Source organism: Syngnathus floridae, chromosome 20 (genome assembly GCF_059516105.1).
Source record: "Syngnathus floridae isolate MCC-2025c chromosome 20, RoL_Sflo_1.0, whole genome shotgun sequence".
Taxonomy (NCBI): Eukaryota; Metazoa; Chordata; class Actinopteri; order Syngnathiformes; family Syngnathidae; genus Syngnathus; species Syngnathus floridae.
In genome coordinates, this window is record NC_142432.1 from 6,778,407 (window position 1) to 6,801,914 (window position 23,508).

At 51.3% G+C, this 23,508-nt stretch overlaps 2 protein-coding genes across 2 annotated transcripts; both read left to right on the forward strand.

The window, feature by feature from the left end:
- Positions 1 to 460: 460 nt before the first annotated feature.
- On the forward strand, positions 461 to 10,349 carry LOC148381055 (melanoma receptor tyrosine-protein kinase-like). Its single transcript, XM_088363283.1, has 27 exons — positions 461 to 741; positions 3,575 to 3,726; positions 3,786 to 3,993; positions 4,051 to 4,185; positions 4,264 to 4,332; positions 4,414 to 4,532; positions 4,601 to 4,742; positions 4,826 to 4,939; positions 5,029 to 5,155; positions 5,291 to 5,364; positions 5,443 to 5,533; positions 5,634 to 5,833; positions 5,979 to 6,111; positions 6,179 to 6,269; positions 6,639 to 6,796; positions 6,899 to 6,931; positions 7,027 to 7,171; positions 7,318 to 7,440; positions 7,516 to 7,614; positions 8,052 to 8,237; positions 8,457 to 8,612; positions 8,702 to 8,777; positions 8,857 to 9,003; positions 9,088 to 9,185; positions 9,266 to 9,409; positions 9,486 to 9,576; positions 9,686 to 10,349. The coding sequence occupies exons 1-27, from the start codon at positions 627 to 629 to the stop codon at positions 10,006 to 10,008; spliced, it is 3,549 nt and encodes a 1,182-aa protein (XP_088219409.1). The 5' UTR covers positions 461 to 626; the 3' UTR covers positions 10,009 to 10,349.
- A 203-nt stretch (positions 10,350 to 10,552) lies between these two features.
- Positions 10,553 to 20,619, forward strand: sugct (succinyl-CoA:glutarate-CoA transferase). The gene is made up of 14 exons (XM_088363296.1): positions 10,553 to 10,827; positions 11,279 to 11,330; positions 11,522 to 11,595; positions 11,716 to 11,801; positions 11,875 to 11,925; positions 12,107 to 12,227; positions 12,462 to 12,553; positions 12,621 to 12,764; positions 14,042 to 14,137; positions 14,233 to 14,304; positions 14,376 to 14,473; positions 14,583 to 14,685; positions 19,768 to 19,831; positions 20,165 to 20,619. Exons 1-14 carry the CDS (start codon positions 10,587 to 10,589, stop codon positions 20,326 to 20,328), a joined length of 1,458 nt encoding a protein of 485 aa, XP_088219422.1. The 5' UTR covers positions 10,553 to 10,586; the 3' UTR covers positions 20,329 to 20,619.
- The last annotated feature ends 2,889 nt before the right edge of the window (positions 20,620 to 23,508 follow it).

The following is a 23,508-nucleotide window of genomic DNA, read 5'->3' on the forward strand; positions in this document are numbered from 1 at the left end:
CACAACAAACAGTCAATGACGCCTCAGGATATTCAGCTTTCCCACCATTGACAGCAGTGATCCGCGCACACACAATTTGCCCCGAGGAAGGTGCACGGGAAGATTATCAAATTTCATGCAAGCGTTCTTATGATAAAGCCGGCAGGGCTCATTAGTCTACTCCCCCATCGTCATCACCTTCATCTTCCTCTCCTTCTCTATTTTTCTTCACAAACCACGGAACTATTTGTTTGCTCGCACACAAGAAAACATTTTTTTCAAAGCAATGAATAGGAAATGGGCCAACGTTATGATGATAAATCCGGTAAAGTGTGGTGACCCCGTGAAAAGACAAACAGTTTCCAGTTAGTGCTTTTAATGACTTTCTACTTTTGAAAGCATGCCAGCTGTCAATCAAATCACGGAGCCAAGCGAACTGTGAGAAAATGAGCGAGAGGGCGGGGGAGAGGTGTGTGTGCGCGCGCGCGCGCAGGTTGTCACAACGTGGTTTGTGTCAGACAAGAACTTCTTCCTTGCTGGTCGTCGTCTCGTTATGGTGCACAGTGGAGGTACCGGTCCAAGTTGGTGGTGGTGCGGGTCTTCACCAGGCTTTTAGCGGAAGTGGAGGCGCGCACGTGCACGTGAAGATGTGCCGAGGCGCGGCGGACTTTTTGCTTCTCGCTCGCCTTCGTCTTTTTATTCATTTGGTTCTTGTTGTGGTTTTGATGCCGGACGCGCTCTGCACGCCAACCGACAGGAAAGGTACGACGACCGGCAAACTAACCTCTCGTTACCTTACGTTACTCAATTCCACGCGTTACATGCACGGGTTTGACAAGTTCAGCGACTACTTTGACACCATTGACGTCATCATCTAGTACAGTGAGTGAGGTGACCTATTCGAAAAACATCTGTCGGTCATGATGAAGAATTCTTGGAACTTTGTCAAAAATCACATCACGCTCACTTAAGCCGATTACGTGAGCGAGCATAAGTATCAGGACGTTCAATACCACTTTTTTCCCAGACCGACACCAGTACGAGTATTCAAATCTTGAGTAGTCACCGATACTGATAGTGCTGCTACCACGAGTAATTTCAATACATTACCCCCCTAAAAAGTATAACAAACAATGAGTTATAAATTCCAATATAACAATTTTTGTTGTATATAATTCACAAATCAACATTCCACACATAAGCAGCCCAAATGCCTTGACATACGAGAACAACCACCAACAAATAAAATGCCTGACTAAAGGAATGGCGACCCATCTGTTCCTCGTCTACATTTGTCTTGACGTTGGCCGGCGACCAGTTGCTTCATCATTTGACAGTGTAGATGATGGAAGCTAACATGTTGGATGAACCGAGACGAAAATCACAAGCGTCTTCTTAGAAGCCTTGAGAAGCTTCCGCTGGCTGGGAATGACCTTGGCTCCGTGTGTGTGCGTGTGCATGTGTGTAAATCGATAGACAATGTGTGTTCATGTGGAATTGCGTGTGTGTGCATGTTTGTGTGGGTCCGCTTGTGTGGGGGTTTTGTCTGTGCCCATTCGTGTGAGTAAATAACTATTATGTCTACTTGTGAGTGAGAATGGAAAGACATAGTCCGAGTCACATGGTAACCATGGCGACACGGACTTAAGTGTGGTTGACTCGTGCACCGGCAGGTGAGCGAGCACTTGGCAGCCGTGCTCGCAGCCTGCGGGATTGTTGGTTTTGGAATCCTGGGAATGTGGAGGTCAGTGCACGTTGTCGGGATTAAACATGTTCAACCTGTCGGCGCGCAGGTCAAAGGTCACAATGTCAACTCTTAAACACAGGTCACCCAAGAAGTAGGACGTGGCCACAGTAAAAAGGCGGCAAAATGGCAAAGATGCAAAAAACTGAAAAACATCATCCGTGTGTGTTGTGTTTATGTGTCAAACTTTCTTTCTCGTGTGTGTGCGTGCGTGTGGTCGTGTGTGTGCGTGTGTGTGTGCGCGGGTGTGTGTTAAGGTAAAAACCCTTACATCACAGTACAGACAGCGAGCTTGAGCGACGACTCTCACTGACAAGTGCCGACACTTTCTGCGCGCGTGCGCACATACGTGTGTGTTTTGCGGAACATGTTGGAACTAGTGCGATGTTGCGAAAGTGAACAAAGTGTGCGCTTCATCAGAGTTACTCGCACATGCGTGCTAAATGTTAGCTTGCCTGCGAGCATCCTATATGTGCATTTTAATGGTTAACATGCTAACACGGAGTAATTGACTCGTCTACAGGAACACGCTTGTTGGGTGTTCACAAGTGTGTGTGTGTGTGTGTGTGTGCGTGTGCGTGTGTGTGTGTGCGTGTGTGTGTGTATTTGGGTGGGAATCAAGCTGGTGAATGTTTTCAGCTGGCTGACACATTCCTCACACGCATGTGTGAGTGTGTATGCGTGTGTGTGCACGCGCATGTGAGAGATTAACACACAAGGCCGTTGTGTTGTTGTTTTTGTGACATGAAGTGCGCATGTGACCTGTGATCCGCTTTAAGTGCGTTCGATAAGTCAATGACAGCACTTTAGTCAAAAAGTGTCAGTCGATAAATTTGAATTTGATTTAATGGCCTTTGATGGTTTAGCTGCAGGCAAGGTCAGCAAAGTCAACTCAACTTACTTTCATCAAGCTTGCCTCTCCCAGCTGAAGTTTTTTTTGAAAACTAAACAGTTAGCACTAATACTTAGAACACGAGGAAAGGCCGTTTAGCTTAATGCTAACAATGCAAAACACTATCAACCTCAACACACGCACAAAATCAGATTTGATGATGTCATCAGGTGGCATGACCGGCAAAGTTGAGGTGGCCTGAATGTTAGTCATGAGTGGACACTGACAGTTTGTTGACAGCAGTGACTAGTGCGTCGTTACAGCTAATTGCGAGCGCACACACATTCCTAAAGGACTTGTTGTCATGACTGCGGCGTTCATGCAGAATTTGGGGGCTGTGTGTGCATTGTCTGTTTTGTGAAAGCGTTAGCATTTAGCATTAGCGTTGAGCTGAACAACAAATAGAAGACTGAAGGAGATTTTTCACAAGACCTGTACAAGTGTGTGTGTGTGTGATTGTTTACGAGTGTGTATCGTTTGCCTGTATGCGTGTGCGTGATTCTGTTCATGTCTTTGCGTGTGCGTGTATGTTTGCGTACCTCCACACGTGTGTTTGTCAAACCTTGACCTAATGTCAGCCGATCAATTCCACAGAACCACAATGTGTATTTTGCGCGCTTCTTCTCGAAAAATATTTGAGAGGTGTCATCGAGGGGGTGTGTCTTCTTTGAGGATCCGAGGCAAGCAAGATCCAGAAAGATTTCATTCCTTACGCTCCACCAGCCACGCAGCAACCAAACAACTTCCTTGTCTTCTCACGTAGTCGTACACTCACGGCTACACATCACATGACTTGAAAGTTTAGGCCGGCCAACCTCGGTATATCTATTTCCCATGAGAAAAATATCGAGGCACAGCAGGGAACAAAAATGTCAGCAAAAGCAGATCCGGTGGTTGATTCTTGCACCTTCTGCTATCTCATTTCTGCGTGTGCGTGTGTGTGTGTGTGTGTGTGTCAGTGTGTCAGGGGATGAGCAACCAGCTAACGTTGCTGGGCACGCGCGAGAACCACTATGACAACATGGTGCGCATGTACAGCAACTGCTCGGTGGTCCTGGACAACCTGGAGGTGACGTACACCCTGGACCACCAGAACCTCTCCTTCCTGCAGGTAGGCGGCACCGTCGGACTCGCCCGCCGAGACTTTTCCTTCACGCAGCTTGTCTTCAGTCCATCCAGGAAGTGGGCGGCTATGTGCTGGTGGCCATGAACGAGGCCCGCACCGTCCCGCTACACAACCTGAAGCTGATCCGAGGTCAGAACTTGTACGAGGGCAAGTACGCCCTGCTGGTCATGTCCAACTACAACCGCAACCACTCGGCCGGTGCGCTGAACTTCACGGGTGGGCTGGCGCAGCTGCAGCTCAGCAACTTGACCGGTGAGGTCCCGATTCTGGATGCTTCTGGCATTTCTCTGAATGCTTTTTGTGCTTCAGAGATCCTTCGAGGAGGAGTGAAGGTGAGCCATAATCCCTTGCTGTGCAACATGGACTCCATCCAGTGGTGGGATGTGGTGGACAAAAGCAGCAATCCCAGCATGCTTTTTAAGAAGGACGACTTTGCGCGCAAATGTACGCATGCGACCACGTGACGCCGCCGCTTGCTCTTCTTTCTCTCCGCCTTTGTGTCTGATTGCACCTTTTGTGCAGGTGAGCCTTGCCATCCCTCATGCATCAACGGCTCATGCTGGGCGGCCGGACCGGAACACTGCCAGATATGTAAAGGGATTCACACACTTTGAACATCCCTGCATTTTCCAAGGTGGACTTATTGAAGTTGTCGATGATCTCGGTCCGCAGTCACCAAGTTGTCGTGCGCCGAGCAGTGCAGTCGAAGGTGCCGCGGGCCCAAACCCAGCGACTGCTGCAACGAACACTGCGCGGCGGGCTGCAGTGGCCCGCGGGCCACCGACTGCCTGGTCAGTGTTGAGGCGCCACTGCTGCTAGCCGCCCTAGCTTGCTAGCTTGACGGCGCTTTTGCTTTCAGGCCTGCCGGCTGTTTAATGACAACGGCACCTGCAAAGATGCCTGCCCCCCCGAGAAGCTCTACGACCTCAAGACACATCAAGTCGTCAACAACCCCAATGCTAAATTCACCTATGGCGCCAGCTGCGTCAAGGCCTGTCCGCGTAAGACTCAAGTGCCGGCACACCCGTGGACACCTCCACTTTGCCACACGAATGTGTGTTTTTGTGTGTGTGCACGCGTGCAGGCAACTACGTGGTGACGGGAGGTTCGTGCGTACGCACGTGTGGCGCCGGCATGTTCGAAGTGAACGACGACGGCGTCCAGCGCTGCCGCACCTGTGAGGGAGCTTGTCCCAAAGGTAGCAAAAGCATAAAACAAAAAAGCAAGAAAATGAGCGGGCCCTCTCGCCACACATCCACGTTGTGTATGCGCTTTTGTGCCGTGCAGCTTGCGACGGTGTGGGTGTGGGCGCGCTGGTCAACACCATTGCCATCAACGCCTCAAACATCGAGTTCTTCCAGAACTGCACCAAGATCAACGGTGACATCTTCCTCATCGAGACCTCCTTCACCGGGTCCGTTGGCGGAAACATAGCGGCGTATCCGTTAGCATTAGCTGTTAGCATTAGCTGTTAGCATTTGCTAGCTTTGCTTAGGTTTCAGTCCCCCATTGTTATGCTTTTTTAATGCTTTCTGATTGGTCCTCACAGAGATGCCCACTACAAGATCCCGCCGATGGACCCGGCCAAGCTGGAATACTTCCGGACTGTCAAGGAAATCACAGGTAGCTGAAAAGCCCGATTGGACCGCCTCACTGCTTTGTTTCCCAAAGCACGTTAGCATGGTCGCTGGACCTTTGCAGGATTTTTGCTGATCCAGGCGTGGCCTGAGAACCTGACGTCTCTCGCCGTCTTCGAGAACCTGGAGATCATCCGCGGCAGAACCACACGAGCGTAAGCAGCCAGCGCGGCCGAGACGGCAAGTGGCAGCGCGGCCGAGACGGCAAGTGGCAACTCAGCCGACGCCCGTATTTGTCATCGTGTGTGTCCTCAGTCAACACAGCTTGGCCGTGGTGAGGGCCCACAACCTCCGCTGGCTGGGTCTGCGCTCCCTGAAGGAGGTCAGCGCCGGAAAGGTGACGCTCAAGGACAACCCTCAGCTCTGCTACACACGCAGCGACCAGTGGACTCGCCTCTTCCGATCTCCAGACCAAATGGTCACCGTGAGGAATGTGGCGTCGCCGCAACTCTGCCGTGAGTTTATGTTCCCCTCATTTCGCTGACGACTCCGCTATCTAAAAATCAGCGATGGGCAAAGAGGCCTGGTGGAAATGGCGGCGAAGGAAGGAAGGAATGAGTCTGGCCTTGATGAATAGAGCATCCTTGTCTTGTCATGCAGAAGAACAGAACCACACGTGCGACCCAGAGTGCTCCCAAGAAGGCTGCTGGGGGCCCGGCCCCACCATGTGCATGTCATGCCGGCATTTTGAGCGTAGGGGGCGCTGTGTGGCCTCATGCAATCTGCTGCAGGGGTAGGACGCCCCTTTCACCCCCGCCGCCATCCGTCAAACCCACGCTTACGTGACCGTGTGTCCGCAGGGAGCCCAGGGAGCTGGCGCTGAACGGAAGCTGTGTGGAATGTCACCCCGAGTGTCTCCCCACCCAGGGCGCGCCCACCTGCCACGGACAGGTCACACACACGCTCTTCACCATGTGCTAGATTTTCCCCCATAAAATCCAGAAAAGCTTTGAGAATTTTTTTTCTTTTAATTAAAAAGGGGTATTTTTAAAAAAATATTTTTTTTTCTGCAAAATAATGTGTCAGTTCTGAATAAAATTTCTGCCCTTTTTCTTATTTACTTGGAGATTATAACCCCAAAAATCCCAAAAAGCTTTGGAGAAAAAAATATTTTTTTTAATTAAAAATGGGTAATTTAAAAAAAAGTATAGTATAAAAGTACGTATATTTTTTCGCAAATAATGTGTCAGTTCTAAATAAAATGTCTGCCTTTTCTTTTTGCTAACTTGGAGGCAATATTTTCATCTGATGTGTAAGCAGGGTCCCGACCAATGTTCCCAGTGCGCTCACGTCCAAGATGGCCCCCACTGCGTGTCGCGCTGCCCTCATGGCGTGATGGGAGACGGCGACATCACCATCTGGAAATACGCTGACGCCCAAGCCCACTGCCAGTCGTGCCACCAGAACTGCTCTGAGGGGTAATCAGAGGGAGAACTTCATTTGGAAGGCATTTTCCAAAAGCGCTTGGACAGAATCACAAATGAAATGACGTTTGCGGGTCTCTGTGTGTTTGTGCGCAGGTGCACGGGGCCAGGATTGTCGGGATGCTCCGGGTAACGTGGTGACCACATGATGTTTGACACGCCTGCGGCACTTGTGCCTCGTAGAAAAATTTCAAGGTGTTTTTCTGTGTTGTGTCCTCCATCAGCGCTGTCAAGCACTCCACGCTGGCGGTGGGCGTGGTCACTGGGCTCCTGCTCGTCGTCATCTTATCATTGGTCATCTTCGTCTTGCTGCGGCGACGCCAAATAAAGAGGAGGAGGACCATCCGACGCCTCCTGCAGGAGAGAGAGGTATTTTGGCAGTACCGTAAGATGATGACAGAGCACTACTTTTGTCCAGATGAAACTCCTCCACTCGACATAAAGTTGGCACCAAAGAAAAAAATAAAATCATAATTTCAAATGGCACTAAAATGCTGTAATGTGTGTGTGTGCAGCTAGTGGAGCCACTGACCCCCAGCGGCCAGGCCCCTAACCAGGCTATGCTATGGATTCTGAAGGAGACGGAGCTTAAGAAGATCCGGGTTCTGGGCTCCGGAGCCTTCGGAACTGTCTTCAAAGTAAGACGTGGCTACTTTGCAGGTTAGCACTTTGCGTATTGCCAGTGATCGTAAGCGAGCGTTGCTGTCTTTCAGGGAGTATGGATCCCTGACGGCAAGGACGTGAAGATCCCAGTTGCCATTAAAGTTCTCAGAGAGGCTACATCCCCAAAAGCCAACAAGGAAATCCTGGATGTAAGCCTTTGTTTTTTTGTCTTCTTCCTCATATGTACTTGATAAAGTCTATGATACCATGAGCCAGTCAGCAGGGGTAGGTGGATCTTTGTCATCCTTGTCTTTTTTTTCTCTCCCGTGTGTAATATACAAATATTGCTTTGGCGCCATCTTGTGGTATCTCGGGGAAATTAACTACTATATGTTGGTCATTTCATCACGTGTATCAATAACTTGCGCATTGGTAGCATCAAATGAACTGTAACCAAGCAGCGGGTCTGAAATTCCATCCAGTCAACTTAAGAATCAACTTAACCTGTTGAAATGGAAATGACCGCCGTTGTTCCGTCTCGCTCTTCTTCTACTTTGTTAAATGACACACCACACGTTCAAAGATGTAAATCGGTAGGCACGTAGCATGCAAACGTGAGTGTCTAACGTGGTGGTTTGGCCGGCAGGAGGCGTACGTGATGGCCAGCGTGGACCACCCCCATGTGTGCCGCCTGTTGGGAATCTGCCTGACGTCGTCTGTGCAGCTGGTGACGCAGCTGATGGCGTACGGCTGCTTGCTGGACTTCGTGCGGCAGCACCAGGAACAAGTGGGCGCGCAGTGGCTGCTCAACTGGTGCGTCCAGATCGCCAAGGTAGGCCAGCCGCGGAGCCGCGCCACCGGTCGCAGCCGCCGGTCGCAGCCGCCGCTCGCAGCTGCCGCTCGCAGCCGCCGCTCGCAGCCGCCGCTCGCAGGCGCCGCTCGCAGGCGCCGCTCGCAGGCGCCGCTCGCAGGCGCCGCTCGCAGCCGCCGCTCGCAGCCGCCGCTTGCAGCCGCCACCCTCCTCGGGTGACAGAGGAATTCCCTCTGGCAGGGAATGAGCTACCTGGAAGAGCGCCACCTGGTGCATCGAGATCTGGCGGCCAGGAACGTGTTGGTGAAAACCCCCAATCACGTCAAGATCACAGACTTCGGTCTCGCCAAACTTCTGACGGCTGACGAGAAAGAGTACCACGCGGATGGAGGAAAGGTGCGTGATGCTAAGCTATAATCCTGAGCAGGTCGACCAGCTTCTCTGATGTCTCGCTGGTTTGTACTTGGTACTTGCTGTTCCTTCAGGTTCCCATCAAGTGGATGGCCTTGGAGTCCATCCTCCAGTGGACGTACACGCACAAGAGTGACGTTTGGAGTTACGGTGAGTTGCCTTCCATCACCCCCCTCCCCCTCTCAAAAGCCCCTAGCTGTCAATCAACCAAGTCCCCCGGCCCTAATAGGCGTGACCGTGTGGGAGCTGATGACATTTGGGTCCAAGCCATACGACGGCATCCCGGCCGGCGAGGTGGCGTCGCTTCTGGAATGCGGCGAGCGCCTGCCACAGCCGCCCATCTGTGCCATCGACGTCTACATGCTCATGGTCAAGTGTAAGTGAAGTCCAGCAACAAAATACTTCTACTCGATTACTTGCCACACTGGTAAGCAGGAACATGACAGCATGTGCATCACAGGTTGGATGATCGACCCGTCCAGTCGGCCCAGCTTCCGGGAACTCATCGTGGACTTTTCCAAGATGGCGCGGGATCCCAGCAGGTACCTGGTACTGCAGGTAGGTTAGCTGGAGCATTAGCATTGGCCTAGAGCGATACAAGTTGAATTTGTTCTGACTACGCTTGTGCGCGCCCGCAGTGCGAGCCGCCCAGCCCGTCCGACAGCAGGTTCTACTCGCGTCTGCTCAGTTCGGACGATGCAGACGACATGGTTGACGCCGAGGAGTACCTGCTGCCCTTCAAAGGCCCCGGCGGCCATAGCGAGACCCCCTGCGGCGCTGCGGTACAGAGTCGTCTATATGGTGGTGGTCGTTTAGCGCCATGATACGGCTCCAACACCTTAATTTCTGCATCTGCAGGCTCATCCTGCGCGAGCCAACAGTCTCGCCATGCGCTACATCAGCGACCCCACTGGAAATGTGCTTGACAAAGACCACCTCGGTGGACAAGGTAAAGACACACACACGCGTATGTACTTGGCTAAAACTTGCAAAAGCCTTGACTTTGACTTAAACTAAATGCATGACAAGTGAATATGGTCTGAAAATGTTTGCTGCAGACTACGTGAACCAGGGTGAGGGTAGCGGCGGCAGGAGATCAGACTTCCACAACCCCAACTATCAAGATCCCAGCGTATTTTGGGGCTCTGCCTGGGCTCCCTTCTCACAGGAGGACACAAAGGCCGGCCCCCGAGTCCAACACGGACCCGAATACTTGAATACGGCACAAAATTCGCTGCCCCGTGCCGCCAGCCTGGACAACCCCGACTACCAGGCTGACTTCCTGCCAGGGCCGGCACCGCCCGACGCTTTGTTTGTGCCGGCCGCTCAGAACCACGAGTATCTGGGGTTGGCCACTCCCATGCAGACGTCCACCTGCTAGGGGGCGCTGAACACCAAAATATTGACTCATGAGCTCTTGCAAGTTTTATTTTATTTTTAAATTTCAGAAGAGCATTCCAGAACTATTGTGAACACAAGGAGAAAAACAAGATGAAGACTCATTTAAGTCTTGATGATCGTGCATGCCACACACACCCGCATGTTGTTTGAACATGTTTGTTGAATGTTGACCACCATTGCTCTTTGTATGTAGGTTTAGTGTGTAGCTTTTTAGTTTTAACTTATGTAAATGTATTATTGTTAAGTTTGGAAAGAAGAACATGTGAAATGTGTTGTTTTAAAATGTTCAATCAATGAAGAGTCCTCTTTTTTTAAACCCGACGCAATTGAGCCTCTATTTACGGACTGGCGTGGTAACGTCATTCAAATTATTCTTACAACCGGAACACAATTAATTACTGTCAAATAAACAAAATCTCTTTTTTTTCACAATTTGTTTTCATGATAAAAAAGTGAGTGAGTGGTTCAATGAGAGGGAAGAAAATTAGCGCACTTTGGGCTTGTCGGTGTATCCCAGCAACGGGCCAGCCAGTTTAAGGAGGCATTTGTTTCATAGGGATGGATGTAAACGGGCACAAGACGGGGAAAAATGTCCCGGAAGTACCTCGAATATTCCGAGGCGACGTCAACTTGACGTTAGCATTAGCCGCGGGCGAACGAGCCAGTGCAATAATGTTGTGTGTTTGGTCGTCGAAGGGCCTCCGGGGCGTCTGTTCAGCAGCTTTGGCGTCGCTGCGGCTCGGGAGGAAAAGAGACAAAAGTTGGGCCGGTGGGAGGCGGCTGTCACAAACTGCAACAGGTAGCGCTAAAGCTAAGTGGCTAACGCTGCTGTCAACGCGGCTCAGTTAGAGGGAGTTGAAACCAAAATACGAGCACCTCCTCAAGACAACAGTGACCTGCGCAAAACAAGCGCGAAACTTTTATTTTTTTTGTTGACTTCTCCCATTAAAACGGATCGAGATCAGTTATTGAAAGCAGGTGTCGTGGTCTGAGTGTCAAGTTAACAACACTGCAGCACTGAGTTTTTCCGGTTCTGTCAAGTTACTACCATCAACATGACAAATGAAAAGTTACTTTTACTTTTTAAACTCAAACTGCAAAATTGCAAGCTATGGTCATTAAATTGATTCACGTTCTTTCACATTACAACGTAAAACGTCACATTATAACCTGATACTGAACTTTTGATGTTGAATTCCGTTTAAAGTCCGGCAACTAAAAGTCTAATAAAGTTCTCAACTCATCTGCAGGTGGTGACCACCGGCGGCCACTGGACGGCGTCAGAGTGTTGGACCTGACCCGGTAATAGTTGTTCAAGCTTGCTGGCCTAAATGAGCAAAATGAAGAATCAAATGTCAACTGCATGCACACGACTGAAAAGACTAATTAAATGTCAAAATTCTATGAAGTACAGCCACACATTTCCAAAGTTGTATATGAGCAATGTTATAAACGAAGCGCCCCCTGTGATATGATATGTCGTGTGTTTGCAGCGTCCTGGCCGGCCCATTCGCCACCATGCTGCTGGGAGACCTTGGAGCCGAGGTCATTAAAGTGGAGAAACCAGGTGACACGCACAGCCCAGCATCTCGGGGCATCATTTGTCAAGTATGAATGAAAACAAATGTGCTGAATCAATTAATTGTTCCACACGAAGTTGAAGAGTGTTGCGTGTGGCGCTCTCCAGATGCGGGTGACGATACGCGAGCATGGGGTCCTCCCTTTGTGGGTTCGGAGAGTGTCTACTTCCTCAGCGTCAACCGCAACAAAAAAGTAGGACCCCAAAGAAGCAGGCTTGCTGGGGTTGGCCATCTGCCAGTCTTCATCTTTTCTTCTTCACCCGCAGAGCATTGCTGTCGACCTCAAACATCCCAGAGGAGTGCATGTCGTCCACCAGGTCCGTTCAGCCATCGCTTTTGCATTCATTTTGCCACCTCCTTTCTAAAATGGTTTAAGTAAAACCCGCACGACTGTTCAAACACGGTCGATGTGCGTTGATAACAAGCCAACATGTTGACAAGGCTAGCATGTTGACGACACGCTAGCTAACCTTGTTTGTTTGCCTGCATTGCTGTCAGCTGTCGGGCATGTGTGACGTACTGATGGAGAACTTTGTGCCAGGCAAACTGTCTGCTTTGGGTCTGGGATACGAGCAGCTCAGCGGACCGAACCCGGCCCTCATCTACTGCTCCATTTCAGGTGCATGTCAATGTCGTTGCACATACACAACAATCAAAAAGGCCTGAAACAACAAAAAGGCAAATGTGGCACCACTGCCGAGAAGCGCCACCAGATGGCGTCGGCGACTTGCCCTCTTTTCTTTAGCTTCGTCTTTATTAGCACAAACGTTGAGGGGAAAGCCACGTCCAAAATGTCAACCCTCACTTGGATTGGTCGGAAGACGCCGCCCCGCGTGACCTTCCTTATGCGCAGGTTACGGGCAAACGGGTCCTCACCATCAAAGGCCGGGCTACGACTCCATCGCCTCGGCCCTGTCCGGGATGATGCACATCACAGGGTCAGAGGTCAGACACCCTTGCGTTTGCCCATGCGCAAGCAAGACGTCCCACCATGCTGCTTTTGCGCCAACAGGAGGGCGATCCGGTCCGGCCCGGCATAGCTATGACTGACCTGGCGACCGGTTTGTACGCGCACGGCGCTGTCCTGGCTGCCTTGCTGCAGCGCCAACGCACAGGGAGGGGCGCCCACATTGACTGTGACCTGCTATCCTCTCAGGTAGCTCGTGTGCGTGTGTGTGTCTGTCTGTGTGTGTGTGATGGACGACTCCCCAAGAGTGCTCCGTGTGTAAACCGGTGCTCGGGAGAGTCTAAACACACCGATCAATATTTGCTGCACATCCAAACAAATCAGGGCTTATCGTTCCTTTCCCAGACTCCGGCGTCTCCCATGGTGCGTTTGATTTGTGGCGTCGAAGCGTGCCGTTTGTGCAACAGCATTGCGTTTAAAAACCTGTTTTATGTTGCAAGCCGGCAGCACGCTGTCCGGTCTGAGGTTTGACCTCTGACCGTTGCACCCCCCCACCGTGCTAGATTTCCGAGCTGTAAACAAAAATAAATCAAATCAATACTCAGCCCTAAAAGACTAGAACGAAGGATAATTTCACCCTTTATAGTGTTTTTGTTGAAGTTCCAGTTATTTGACATTCAAAAAAATTTTTTTATTTCATCACCAAAAATTTGATCAATGTTAGCTTTTGTTATTTTTTTTATTTTTTATTAACTATGTTAATAGGTTTGCAAGGAACTATGGTTAAGTGAGTTGTGGAACATTTTTTTCACCATCTTGCACGGTAGGGAGGCACGAAATCAGGGATGTCCAACTTGTCCACTTCAATGTGCCACAGGAATGAAAAGGTCGCCTCCCAAGATGAAGTCATCATGGTACAATAACAGATAGTTGAGATGGAAAAAAACAAGCAGAAGAAAGTTGTCTTTTTCAAAAATAGTCATATTTAAAATAGTCACAGTTTGAAAATGAAAGGCGCATTTATTGCAAAATATTCAGCCGGCCAGCTTTACTTTGGAAATTGTGCTTTAGCCTATTGGCACCATTGTTGATCTAGCTCGCGCCCAATGTCAGCTGGGATAGACCCCGCCCCCTCCGTGTCAAAGCGGCAGCGTGACGCTCGTCATCCCGACGGCGCTGCCGCAAAGAAGCGGCCGCGCCGGGCTCGGCTCTCATGTCGGCCTCAAAGCAGCGGTTTGTCTCACATGTGGCGTCGCGTCCACTCAGCTGGCACGCCGCGGGCCTCGTCTTCCTCTTTCTCCTCTTCTTTTTTGCTTCCACGCGAGCGCAGACTTGAAACGCGAGTGGCCGCAAATGCAAACCAGATCGTTTATGTCAACATCCTCAAAAGGCTCCCACCGCGCGCCGTCATGAAGTCACAGGATCCCCCCCCCCTCCATCATGCCTCGCCGGCTCCCGAATCTCTCTGGCGGGATTTGTTGGGCTAGGATGAGGCGCTGAGGCCTTTTTGTGCTTGTGTGTGGCAGGTGTCGTGCCTCAGCCATGTTGCCGCCAACTTTTTGAACGGCGGGAAGGAGGCCAGGCGCTGGGGGACGGCCCACGAAAGCATCGTCCCCTACCAGGTGAGCTAACTCCCCTCCGCCGTCTTTCTTTGGCGAGATGGCGAAATGTTGGTGAACCACTTTTCAAGATTGTCACCTTCCTGTGTGCGCGTTAGGCCTTCAAAACCAAAGATGGTCACGTGGTGATAGCAGCGGGAAACAACCAGCAGTTTGTCAACTTATGTCACGTACGTTGACCCTCGGGCGCCATGTACGACGTTGGTAGTCATCACGGTGACCACAGTGGATGTGTCTCCAGGTTCTGCAACTCCCAGAACTCAGTCAGCAGCCTCGATACTCCACCAACAAGCTACGAGTCCAAAACCGTCAAGCGCTGGTGCGCACGCTGGCGCAGAGGTACGCGCTACGCATCGCTCATCTTTGCTCGTTCCCATTTTTTAACATGAAAAGTTCCGCGCCCAACTTGAAGCTAGCTGCACAAGTCTGACCCCGCCCCCTTTTTTAGGTTTCTGCAAGAGACCACAACACATTGGCTGGGACGCTTCGAAGGCTCGGGCGTTCCCATTGGACCGATCAACAGCATCCGGGAGGTCTTCTCTGACCCGCAGGTGAGGGCGTGCGTGTGCGCGTGCCCGTGCGTGTGCGTGTGTGTGCGTGTGCGTGCGCGTGTTCCCACTTTCCCTTCAAATGGGAGCAAATCCACATGAGTCACTTCACACTTGACACAAACTCATCGCCCTTCCGTGTGTGTGCGTGCATGCGTGCGTGTGTGTGTGTGTGCGTGTGTGTGTGTGTGCGTGTGCGTGCGTGCGTGCGTGCGTGTGCGTGCGTGCATCCATGTATGTGCAGAACAAAGCAACAGGACATTTGGTGTGTGTGTGTCTCGTGTGTGTGTGTGTGTGTGTGTGTGTGTGAGTGTGTGGCATGTTGAAGAGGTTAAAGTAAACAACATGCTAATGTTAACATGTTCGTCAGCAACATGTTAGCGTGTCCAGAATGTTCCGGAATGTTGTGAGACTTGCCACAAGTTGGACTCGAACGTTTTTGCGGACAACAGCTCCCGCCGCCACCTGGCATGGCGGGCGGCGTGCTCGTATAGAGGCTATGATTCAGCGGGCGCGTGTGACGGCCTGCGTGTGCGTGTCTCACGGCAGCTCATCTGCCTCAAGAGGCGCCGACTTGTTTTCGCCATCACGACATTGTTGTTTGTTTTTTTTTTCCCTCCTCGCGGATCGAGACACACCTCAGAGAGAATTCGTGCCCCGACTCATGTCTCACAGTCTGCGAAGCCATGATCGCTTTTGTTTGGGATGTCTCAGCCAAAGCGTTGGTCAGGTGTGCAAAAAAAGACGTCAGGGAAGAATCTTTCCGTCGTGGTGCAAGGCAGGAATTTCTTGTTGGTTTTGTAGCGCTTTTGTCGTTTGCTTGCTTCTGATTTATATTCAAACACTACTACAAAAAGGACAAGTCACTCAATGCACAGGAAGGGAGGGATTCCCAATACAGCCTGTGTGTGTGTGTCTGGTGTGTTTTGGCGGCGCCGTAGAGGCTTCTGGCAGTCGAGGGGGGGGGACGAGGCCGCCCCAAAGAAAAGTCTGGAAGTCATTTGGCGAGCGTCCTGGCCTCGCGTCACTGTTGGCCGCGTCCTTCTCGCTCACTGCTTCCTCTTCTTCGCTTTCATCCGCCTCTCTGTGTCAGACATTTTCTTTTTCCATTTCTTCAGCTTTGCGTGTTGGAGCGCCGACGCTCAAAGTCGAATGCTAGCCGTGGGCCTGATTGTGGCCTCGGTGACTTTATTTACAGCCGGCAGTATGAGTCTGGGGGCACTTTTTCAATTTTCAAAGAGATGGCCTAATCTGCTTGATTCATATTCCACAAATGGCAAATTCATCAGAACCCCGCCTTGATGCTCGTGGTGTCACGTCGGACATTCTTTCGCGTTCCCCTTCACCTTCCAAGTTTGATGACATTGGGTCCGTGCTGGCCTCCTCCACTTTTTGTTTCCCTGAAGGTCAGCGGCGGCGACTCCCTTTTATGAGCGCAAGCCCTCCATCCAGTAGCTGTCACCTCAAATATGCAGCTAAATATGGCTCTCATATCCTGACGCCCAGAGGCCAAAGCTAAACAACTCCGAAGTGGAAGTTGAACGTAAATCAGCCGCAGCTAAACAAGCAACGCAGTTTTGCTCAGCCTGCACCGCCGACTGCCTTGCTCAAGGGCCGGCGGTGCTCCTCATGCCTTTTTTTGGGCCCTTCAACCTGCGACAAGCTCCGCCTCCTCTTTGAAATACAGCCGTGTGCTCCTCTTCGCTTGGACACGGCGGCTATAAATAAATTTTATTACAGTTTGGAAACTGTCAAATAAAGCGAAGTTGCAGTAAAATGTTGCTATGGTGGCTTCCAGTGAGTTCTTGGGTCGCGGGGACCTCACACCGTCATCCCCCACTCACATCTTGTTCGGAGGTTGCAACGGAGCTCGTAGATCAAGGTGAACAATTTTTGCTCGGCTCGCTGTTTGACAGCAGGAAGAGTGAATTATGTGGTCTCGACATTCCCAATCATTCGTCATTCCCATCTCCCCAATAGGACATTTTTTTGTCAGCTATGAAAAGAAAAAAAAAAAAAGAAAGTCTTCGCTGGAGCTCTTGCTTGTCTGCTGATGGTCAGCTGCACGTGTGTTTGTTCACCTGTCGGCAATCGGCGTTGCAGGAACAGGAACAAATCATTTTTGGCTTGTTGGCTCTCCGCCGAGGCCTGAACGACCTGTTCTCGTTTCACGCTAATTGGAGGCAGCGTGTTTATTTCCAAAGACACTCGTACTTCAATTAGCTCCTCGGAGAACATTGACACTGACGTGTTCATGAGCGTGCGCTCCGTCAGGAACGCTTGCGTCACGCGGGGTTTATTTTAGGAGAAGATTGATCTTGGCGTCTTTTCCCAAAGAGGACGCCTGTTGCTCTTCTTCTCCACATGCCGCACTTGCTTGCCCTCCTGGGTCAAGGGTCATGTAGGGGTGGATTATCCAGAAAGTGCAAAGCTGGATCTAGATTGTTTTTGTGAAAGTTAAAGTTGAGGAGAGCCATCGAACGTTCAGGGGCGCCGGACTTGACGGTCAAAGACGGAGACGAGGTGTTGCAACAGCTGGACGGCAAGCGTCATGTTTGGAGCCGAGTGAAAACATGAGAGGCTTACGAGGCTGATCCCGCTCCATCAGTTGCCATGGCGATCCCGGCCCGCCAGAATCCACAAAGTGGCTACGGGTCACCGTGAGGCCACGCAAGTTAGGTGACATGCGCAAGTGCGCTTGCCAATCAGTGCGGATGGAGGAGGATGTGATGTAAGAAGATAATGACTCGTTGGAAAGAAGCCGACGGAGCATCGATAGCGGCCTCAGATCATCTGCAGGCAAAAGGCCACCTGCCTTCTTATGCCGTCAATTAAAAATCCTTCCTTGCCCGAAATTAGCATGATGCTAACATGCTAATCGAAGAATCTTTCATGGGCTTCTGCGGTGGAACGAGAAGCCAACGTCTCCGTGACTCCCGCTGACCTGCCAAGCACAGAAGCACCGTGACAAATTTGGAAGGATCATTTTTGTTTTCCTTCAAAAAATGCCTGAACGTGACATTTTTTCTGCGAGGGGAAAACATCCGTCGGCGAAATCTGATCACACAAGCAGACGCGCCGTGATCAGGCCAAGCAAAAGCTCCAGAGTCAGTTCATGTTGACCTTCACGCTTACTTATCTCCATCGTTAAATCGAGTCTGCCCGCTATTCTAGCCAGCCGCTAACCTGAAGGAGGCGCATCTAAAGCGGGAAAACAAACGGAAAAGAAATTCCAGTTTGATTTCTCGGGGAAGCGTTCAGGCGACCTGACGAGGCCCCGACCGCCGCAAGTAAAACGAGCTTCCGGGGAATCGGACCTTCGGCCTCCGTTTGAGAGCGCCGCGCAGGAATGCATGTAATGAAATGAAAATGTGTCTGCATACTTTCCCATGGAGATGGCGGAGGAGGGAGGAGGCTCCAATTAAATTGTGACACCACAAACAGACGGCCGGGCATCGGGACGGCTGAGTGGCAAACAAAAGCGGTCGGGCTCTTTGGATTATTTTTGGAAGTTTGAAAGGTGTTTTTATGTAACCGGGAGCCGCTAACGAGCTCAAATACCGAAATACAAAGAGCGGCAGACAAAGCCGAGTCTCTATTTTTGACGCTCGTTAAGCCCGATAGCAACAAAGCTGTAAGGTGGCGTCGTCATGTGACGCCCGCGACACCGCCGTGAGGACACGCCGCATCCGGGCGGGCTCGGCGCCACCGTCGGAGTGTCTGAGCGGTTCCGGAAGCTGGCCCAGGTCTTGCGTGATTCTGAACCGGTCTAGTTGGCCATCGGGGTTTTGGTCCTTTTCCATCGTTCCCCAAACGTCTCGCAAAGCTTATTGCTTCAAGCCGCAATCTCGCTGGCGAAGGTCACGTGCAAGATTTCAAAGGCTCCTTTTGAACAAATCCTTGTATTTGTTCGTAACTTTTCCAAAAATGGGTCTCACCGATAGGAAACCACCGGTTGAGAAGCAGAAGACGTGGGAGGATGTTGGATGAGCAGGTCAGGGTTCACCTCGGAGGTGAAGAAGCGACGGCGGTGAGGGGGACCGGAAGTCCCGCTTGGCAAGCCAAAGCCGTCCTGTGATGAAGAGCATAATTCATGCGCTTTATGCAACACATGCATACGCGCAGCTGCTTTGATAGGCGAGGTCAAAGCCAGAGCAGCAGGTTCAGGCAACCTCAGATCTTCGTCGCTGCGCGCTCGCGCCCCCCCCCGCCCCTCCCCTCCCACGCCTTGATGTTGCGCTGACGTGATGTAACAGCAGGCCCGCACGCTCCCGGGGGGGCTGCTTAGTCGACTTAATGGACCGCCACACTTGGCTTCAAAGGGTTGTGGGGGGGGAAGCGGAAGAGAAGGCGTGAAAAGAGACGAAGGTGAAGAAGTCATTGACGGAGTTGGCCTCGGTCGCTAACGTACGCACGCTACAATGGCGGCCACGCATGCCTGAGAGCAGCCATGGATGGAAAAGTAAAGTGCAGTCGTCATCCTCGTCCTTCTCGTCATCATCTTGGTTTCTGCCTTTGGAAGAAGATGATGACTCTTGCACGTCACACACATCTCGCCCCCTTCACAATGACTTTGGACTTGTTCGCACGACGAGTTGGAAAGCCTTTGAGAAGTACAAGGTGTGTGCGTGCGTGTGTGTGAGAGAGAGAGAGAGAGAGAGAGAGAGAGAGAGAGAGAGAGAGAGAGAGAGACGGCCATATGGATGTAATGATACCCTGCATGACAAGCAGCAAGTGTGGCACACACACACACACACACACACACATATGCATGTAATCAGACACACACACACTTAAAGCTGGTGAGTCACTTAGGAATATAAGCCGCTCGTGTGAGTGTCCAAAACATTTGGACTTTGTTGTCGTCTTGCGTGCACGTGAATGCTGCTTCTGGCACATCTGCAACACATCTGGACTCGCTCCCGTTCGACACCCGCCAGCTGTCACTCATCTTCTTTTCTTACACGACAGCCCCTCAGTCCGGCTTACGACGGACCCCACTCGGGACCGGTTCTCGCCCAGCGCCTCCAGTCCTGAAGTCAAAATTCTATCATTGACAGCTCTAACTTGTGTTTGTGTGTGCAGGTGAAACACAACGGGCTCATGCAGGAGATGGAACATCCCACTGCAGGACGCATCACTGTGCCTGGTTAGTACGTACGCACACACACACACACACACATGCAAAGACTTGAGCTCATTAGTGCTACTCTTTAATATTTCTTTTCTCCCAGTGTCAATGATGATTTAGGAGGAGCTAGTGATACAAGCTAAAGGGGTGCTAGCGTTTTCATAGCTTCCAGTTGAGCTTGGCGCCGTCTCAAGGTGGCGCCACTGAGACGGCGGGCAAGCCGGCGTACTGTAGAAAAGCCACAAATAATAAAAAACAGAAACAAAAAAACAAGATGACTTCCAAATGTCAGGCGTGAAGAGTCGGATGTAAGCGTCACGTGACTTGTCACGCGATGTCGTTGCGGCTCAGGTCCGGCGGTTCGCTACAGCGGCTTCTCCCACGGTGATCCTATGCCCCCGCCTGTGATTGGCCAACACACGGTGCAGGTGCTTCGAGATGCCTTGGCCTACACTGATGACGTCATCAGCGAGCTGCTGGCGTCGGGAGCCGTGGCACAGAACTCGGTTTGCTGACGGCTTGCTAGGCAGGCCCAAAAAAATTGCACAACTCCAGATTCATTTAAGCGGCAGAAAGTAATCAACCACAAAAACTCCAAATTTGATCCTTTTTGCTGCCAATGTTTGAAAACAGCAACCTGCACTTTTGAGTCTTGAAAGATTATTTTACTCCAGCCTTGTGAATGACATCATTAAAAAAAAATTGAGAGATTGAAAGTCATATCTTGATTGATTGAAATCTTTAATTAATTTTCTAAAATCAGACCCCCCTTTCTAGAGTCGTTTCCTTCTGCTCCAACTTGCTGCTGAGAAAGCTGTGAAAAAGTGAGTGGCTTCTTTTAAACACAAGCGTAATCTGCTCCAGATGGTTGCTAATTTGCCATGATGCTGACCGGAGGCTGAACGCTAACCATAACTCCGCTAACCGCCACAACAGCGCCAGGACGCGGACAAGGAGCCGGAAGGCGCGGCGTGGCGCGGAGGCCCGAGCGAGGCCTGAGCGGCCGGATGGCTGATCCGTGACCCCTTCGGATGTACGTAAGTCATCAGCTCTTTAAGTGTCCCCGACTGTCTGACATCTGGAGCGCGTGCAGGAACCGGAGACGTTTTTTTTTTTGCATCCTGATGCCGATCGCAGACGCGCTGACATCAATAATACTTTTATTTTGAAGGCTTTGCAGCTGCAGCTGCAAAGCCACTCAGAGACTCACAAAAATCAAATCCAAAAAAAAAAAGATTTGAAGCTTTTGACACCACTGCACTATCCAGTACTCACACCCTGAACTTAAGTACCAGAACTCACTCGTGATAAAAGTAAGAGCTCTTGAAACGACATATTTTGAGTGGCAAACCAACACGCTGCACATTTCCATTTTTCCGTTTGCGGCCCTCGGAAGAAAAGTGCTTTGGACAGCCCTGCTTAGATTGATGGATGGCCTTTGCGAGTCCTCAAGACAGCTTTCATGTCGGAGACAATAAGGGAAGTCGGTGCCGGCCAAGTCGCGGCGCTGCTGCCAAAGGCGGGTTCGCACGCACTCAGGCGGGCATGCTGGCTGCGGGGCCGGGACTCCCTCATATGACGTCCGGCGGGAGTTTCTCTGGAAAACACTTCCTGGCGTTGGCCGCAGGGAAGGAGGCGGCGTGCAGCTGGAGCAGCTGCGTTTCACATTCAAACACACCTCAAAACACACGCACCACAGTCCAGATAGGATGTGTACTCCAGGTTGCCATGGCGACGGGGTCTTCTCACAAGAAATCACAAGATGCATCCAACAGTTGTTTTCAGTTGTTGGCTTTGCAAAAGTCACACGGCCACCGTAAACATGTCAGGTCGCCACTTGAGTTGATTGCAATCCGAAATGATTGATTGTTATTTTCAAATGGTTGATTCATTCTGATTTTGTGTCTTCAGGAAGGATTTCCACAGAAAGAGCGTTTTCACTTTGAAGGTGAGTCACTCGTTCTGTTTTTTTGGAGCCCTAACGAGGTCGGTTAGGAAAAGACCACACCCTTCGTTCAGTCACGGCAGCCCCGCCCCGCCCCGCCTGCCCGCCTTCTTGTGGCTCTTTGCGTCATGTGACCTCCTCTTGTCTCTAGCTTTGCCCTACAATTAGCTTTGCGCCGGGCCTCTTCATTTGTCGTCTCGTCTTTGTTGTCTCTCGCGCCAATTCAACCCTGCCCTCGCCCCAACGCACCCCCGCCCGACCTCGAGCCGAACTCTGATGAGCACGCTTGAAAATGAACAACAAAGAAGAAGAATTGGACGCTTCCCGTCTTTTAAAAGTAGCTGTCCCATATTAGTGAGTTCCTTTCAAAAATAAAAATTTAAATCCCCATTATGTGCGTGTTTACGATGCGTGCCGTCATAACACAGCTGCGCGCGCTCAGCATGGCTGAGTGAATCATGGTCTTGGTTTACTTTGTCCGTCCACGTTCTAAAACACGTGACGCCATTCGTCGCTCCCATGTTCTGTAATCGAGCAGGCAATTCCCAAAATGTACAAGTGGGTCGGGGGCGGCGTGGCCATTGTTTGGCCTTTTAATCAAAGAGCACATGCTGAGATTGGGCAGAAATGCATCTTTTGGTGGGAATGGCCACTTTAGAGTGCGTCGGTGTCCGCCCTGAGTGCACGCTAACAGACACATGCAGGGATGTGAAGGAGGACCTTCCCAAAGTTGTTGTCAACTTGCTGTTTGCGTTTCCGATGTCTTTCCCAGACGCGCAAGTCACCGGCGGGTCAGCCAGAGTGACTCAGCGCTGCCGGCGGGAAAAAGCGCCGGCAACTCCGGCTCGTCTTCCTGCCGACTTTGGGGGAACCTCGTGGCGCAATCGGGGGATCGGTCTTGGCCGAGCCTGGGAGGGAACTCCGCCCTGGCTGCTGTTCGCTGAACACTTGTTGACTTGTGAACGAGCTCTGGGCAGGGGAGGGACGGGGCGAATGGGGGGTTCCGCCTTGTTGATGCTTCTGACGCTTCCTGTCATTAGAGAAGAGAAAAAGAACACGGCAAAATGTTCAAGCAGCGTTTCTTTGCCTCAACTTGCGACCAGTCCCTTGTCCGTCTCGACGTGCTCATCCTAAGATAAGCCACTTGAGGACAAGCGGACAGAGCCAAATGTAACGAAGCGTCCAATCTGTTGACGTTATGCCCATCCTTGCGCCTCACGCACGAACCGTGATTCACACCCTGAGTCAGTTCGCGCACGTGACGACCGAACACGTGGGCGCCGGCGTGAGACGGGTTGCCGCCCTGGTCTGCTTTGCTCGACTGACTAGACGCCAGCGTGCGCTCTGATCATCGCGCAGGCCTGTCTAGACGGACCATCTGACCCGCACGCACGCACACACACACACACACACGCACACACGCACACACACACACACACAGACGGAGGCTGGCACTTTTGCCCAAGAAGTTGAACAGGAGAAAGTTTTTTGAGCCAAATGAGGACGCACAAAGCCATGAGAGGTCATGTCTGTGTGTGTGTGCGTGCGTGGGTGTGTGTGGATGTGTGCGCGTGCGTGTGTGTGTGTGTGTGTGTGTTGACGCACTTGTGTCATTTCCTTCTCCATTAAGCGCTAATCCTATGTTGAGCAAGCTGAGTAAAATGAGCAGAACAGGAAATTAAAAAAGCGACACAGATTCAACGTGCCGGCGTCGTGCGCACACACATGCGCACGCACGTCCGCAACATCT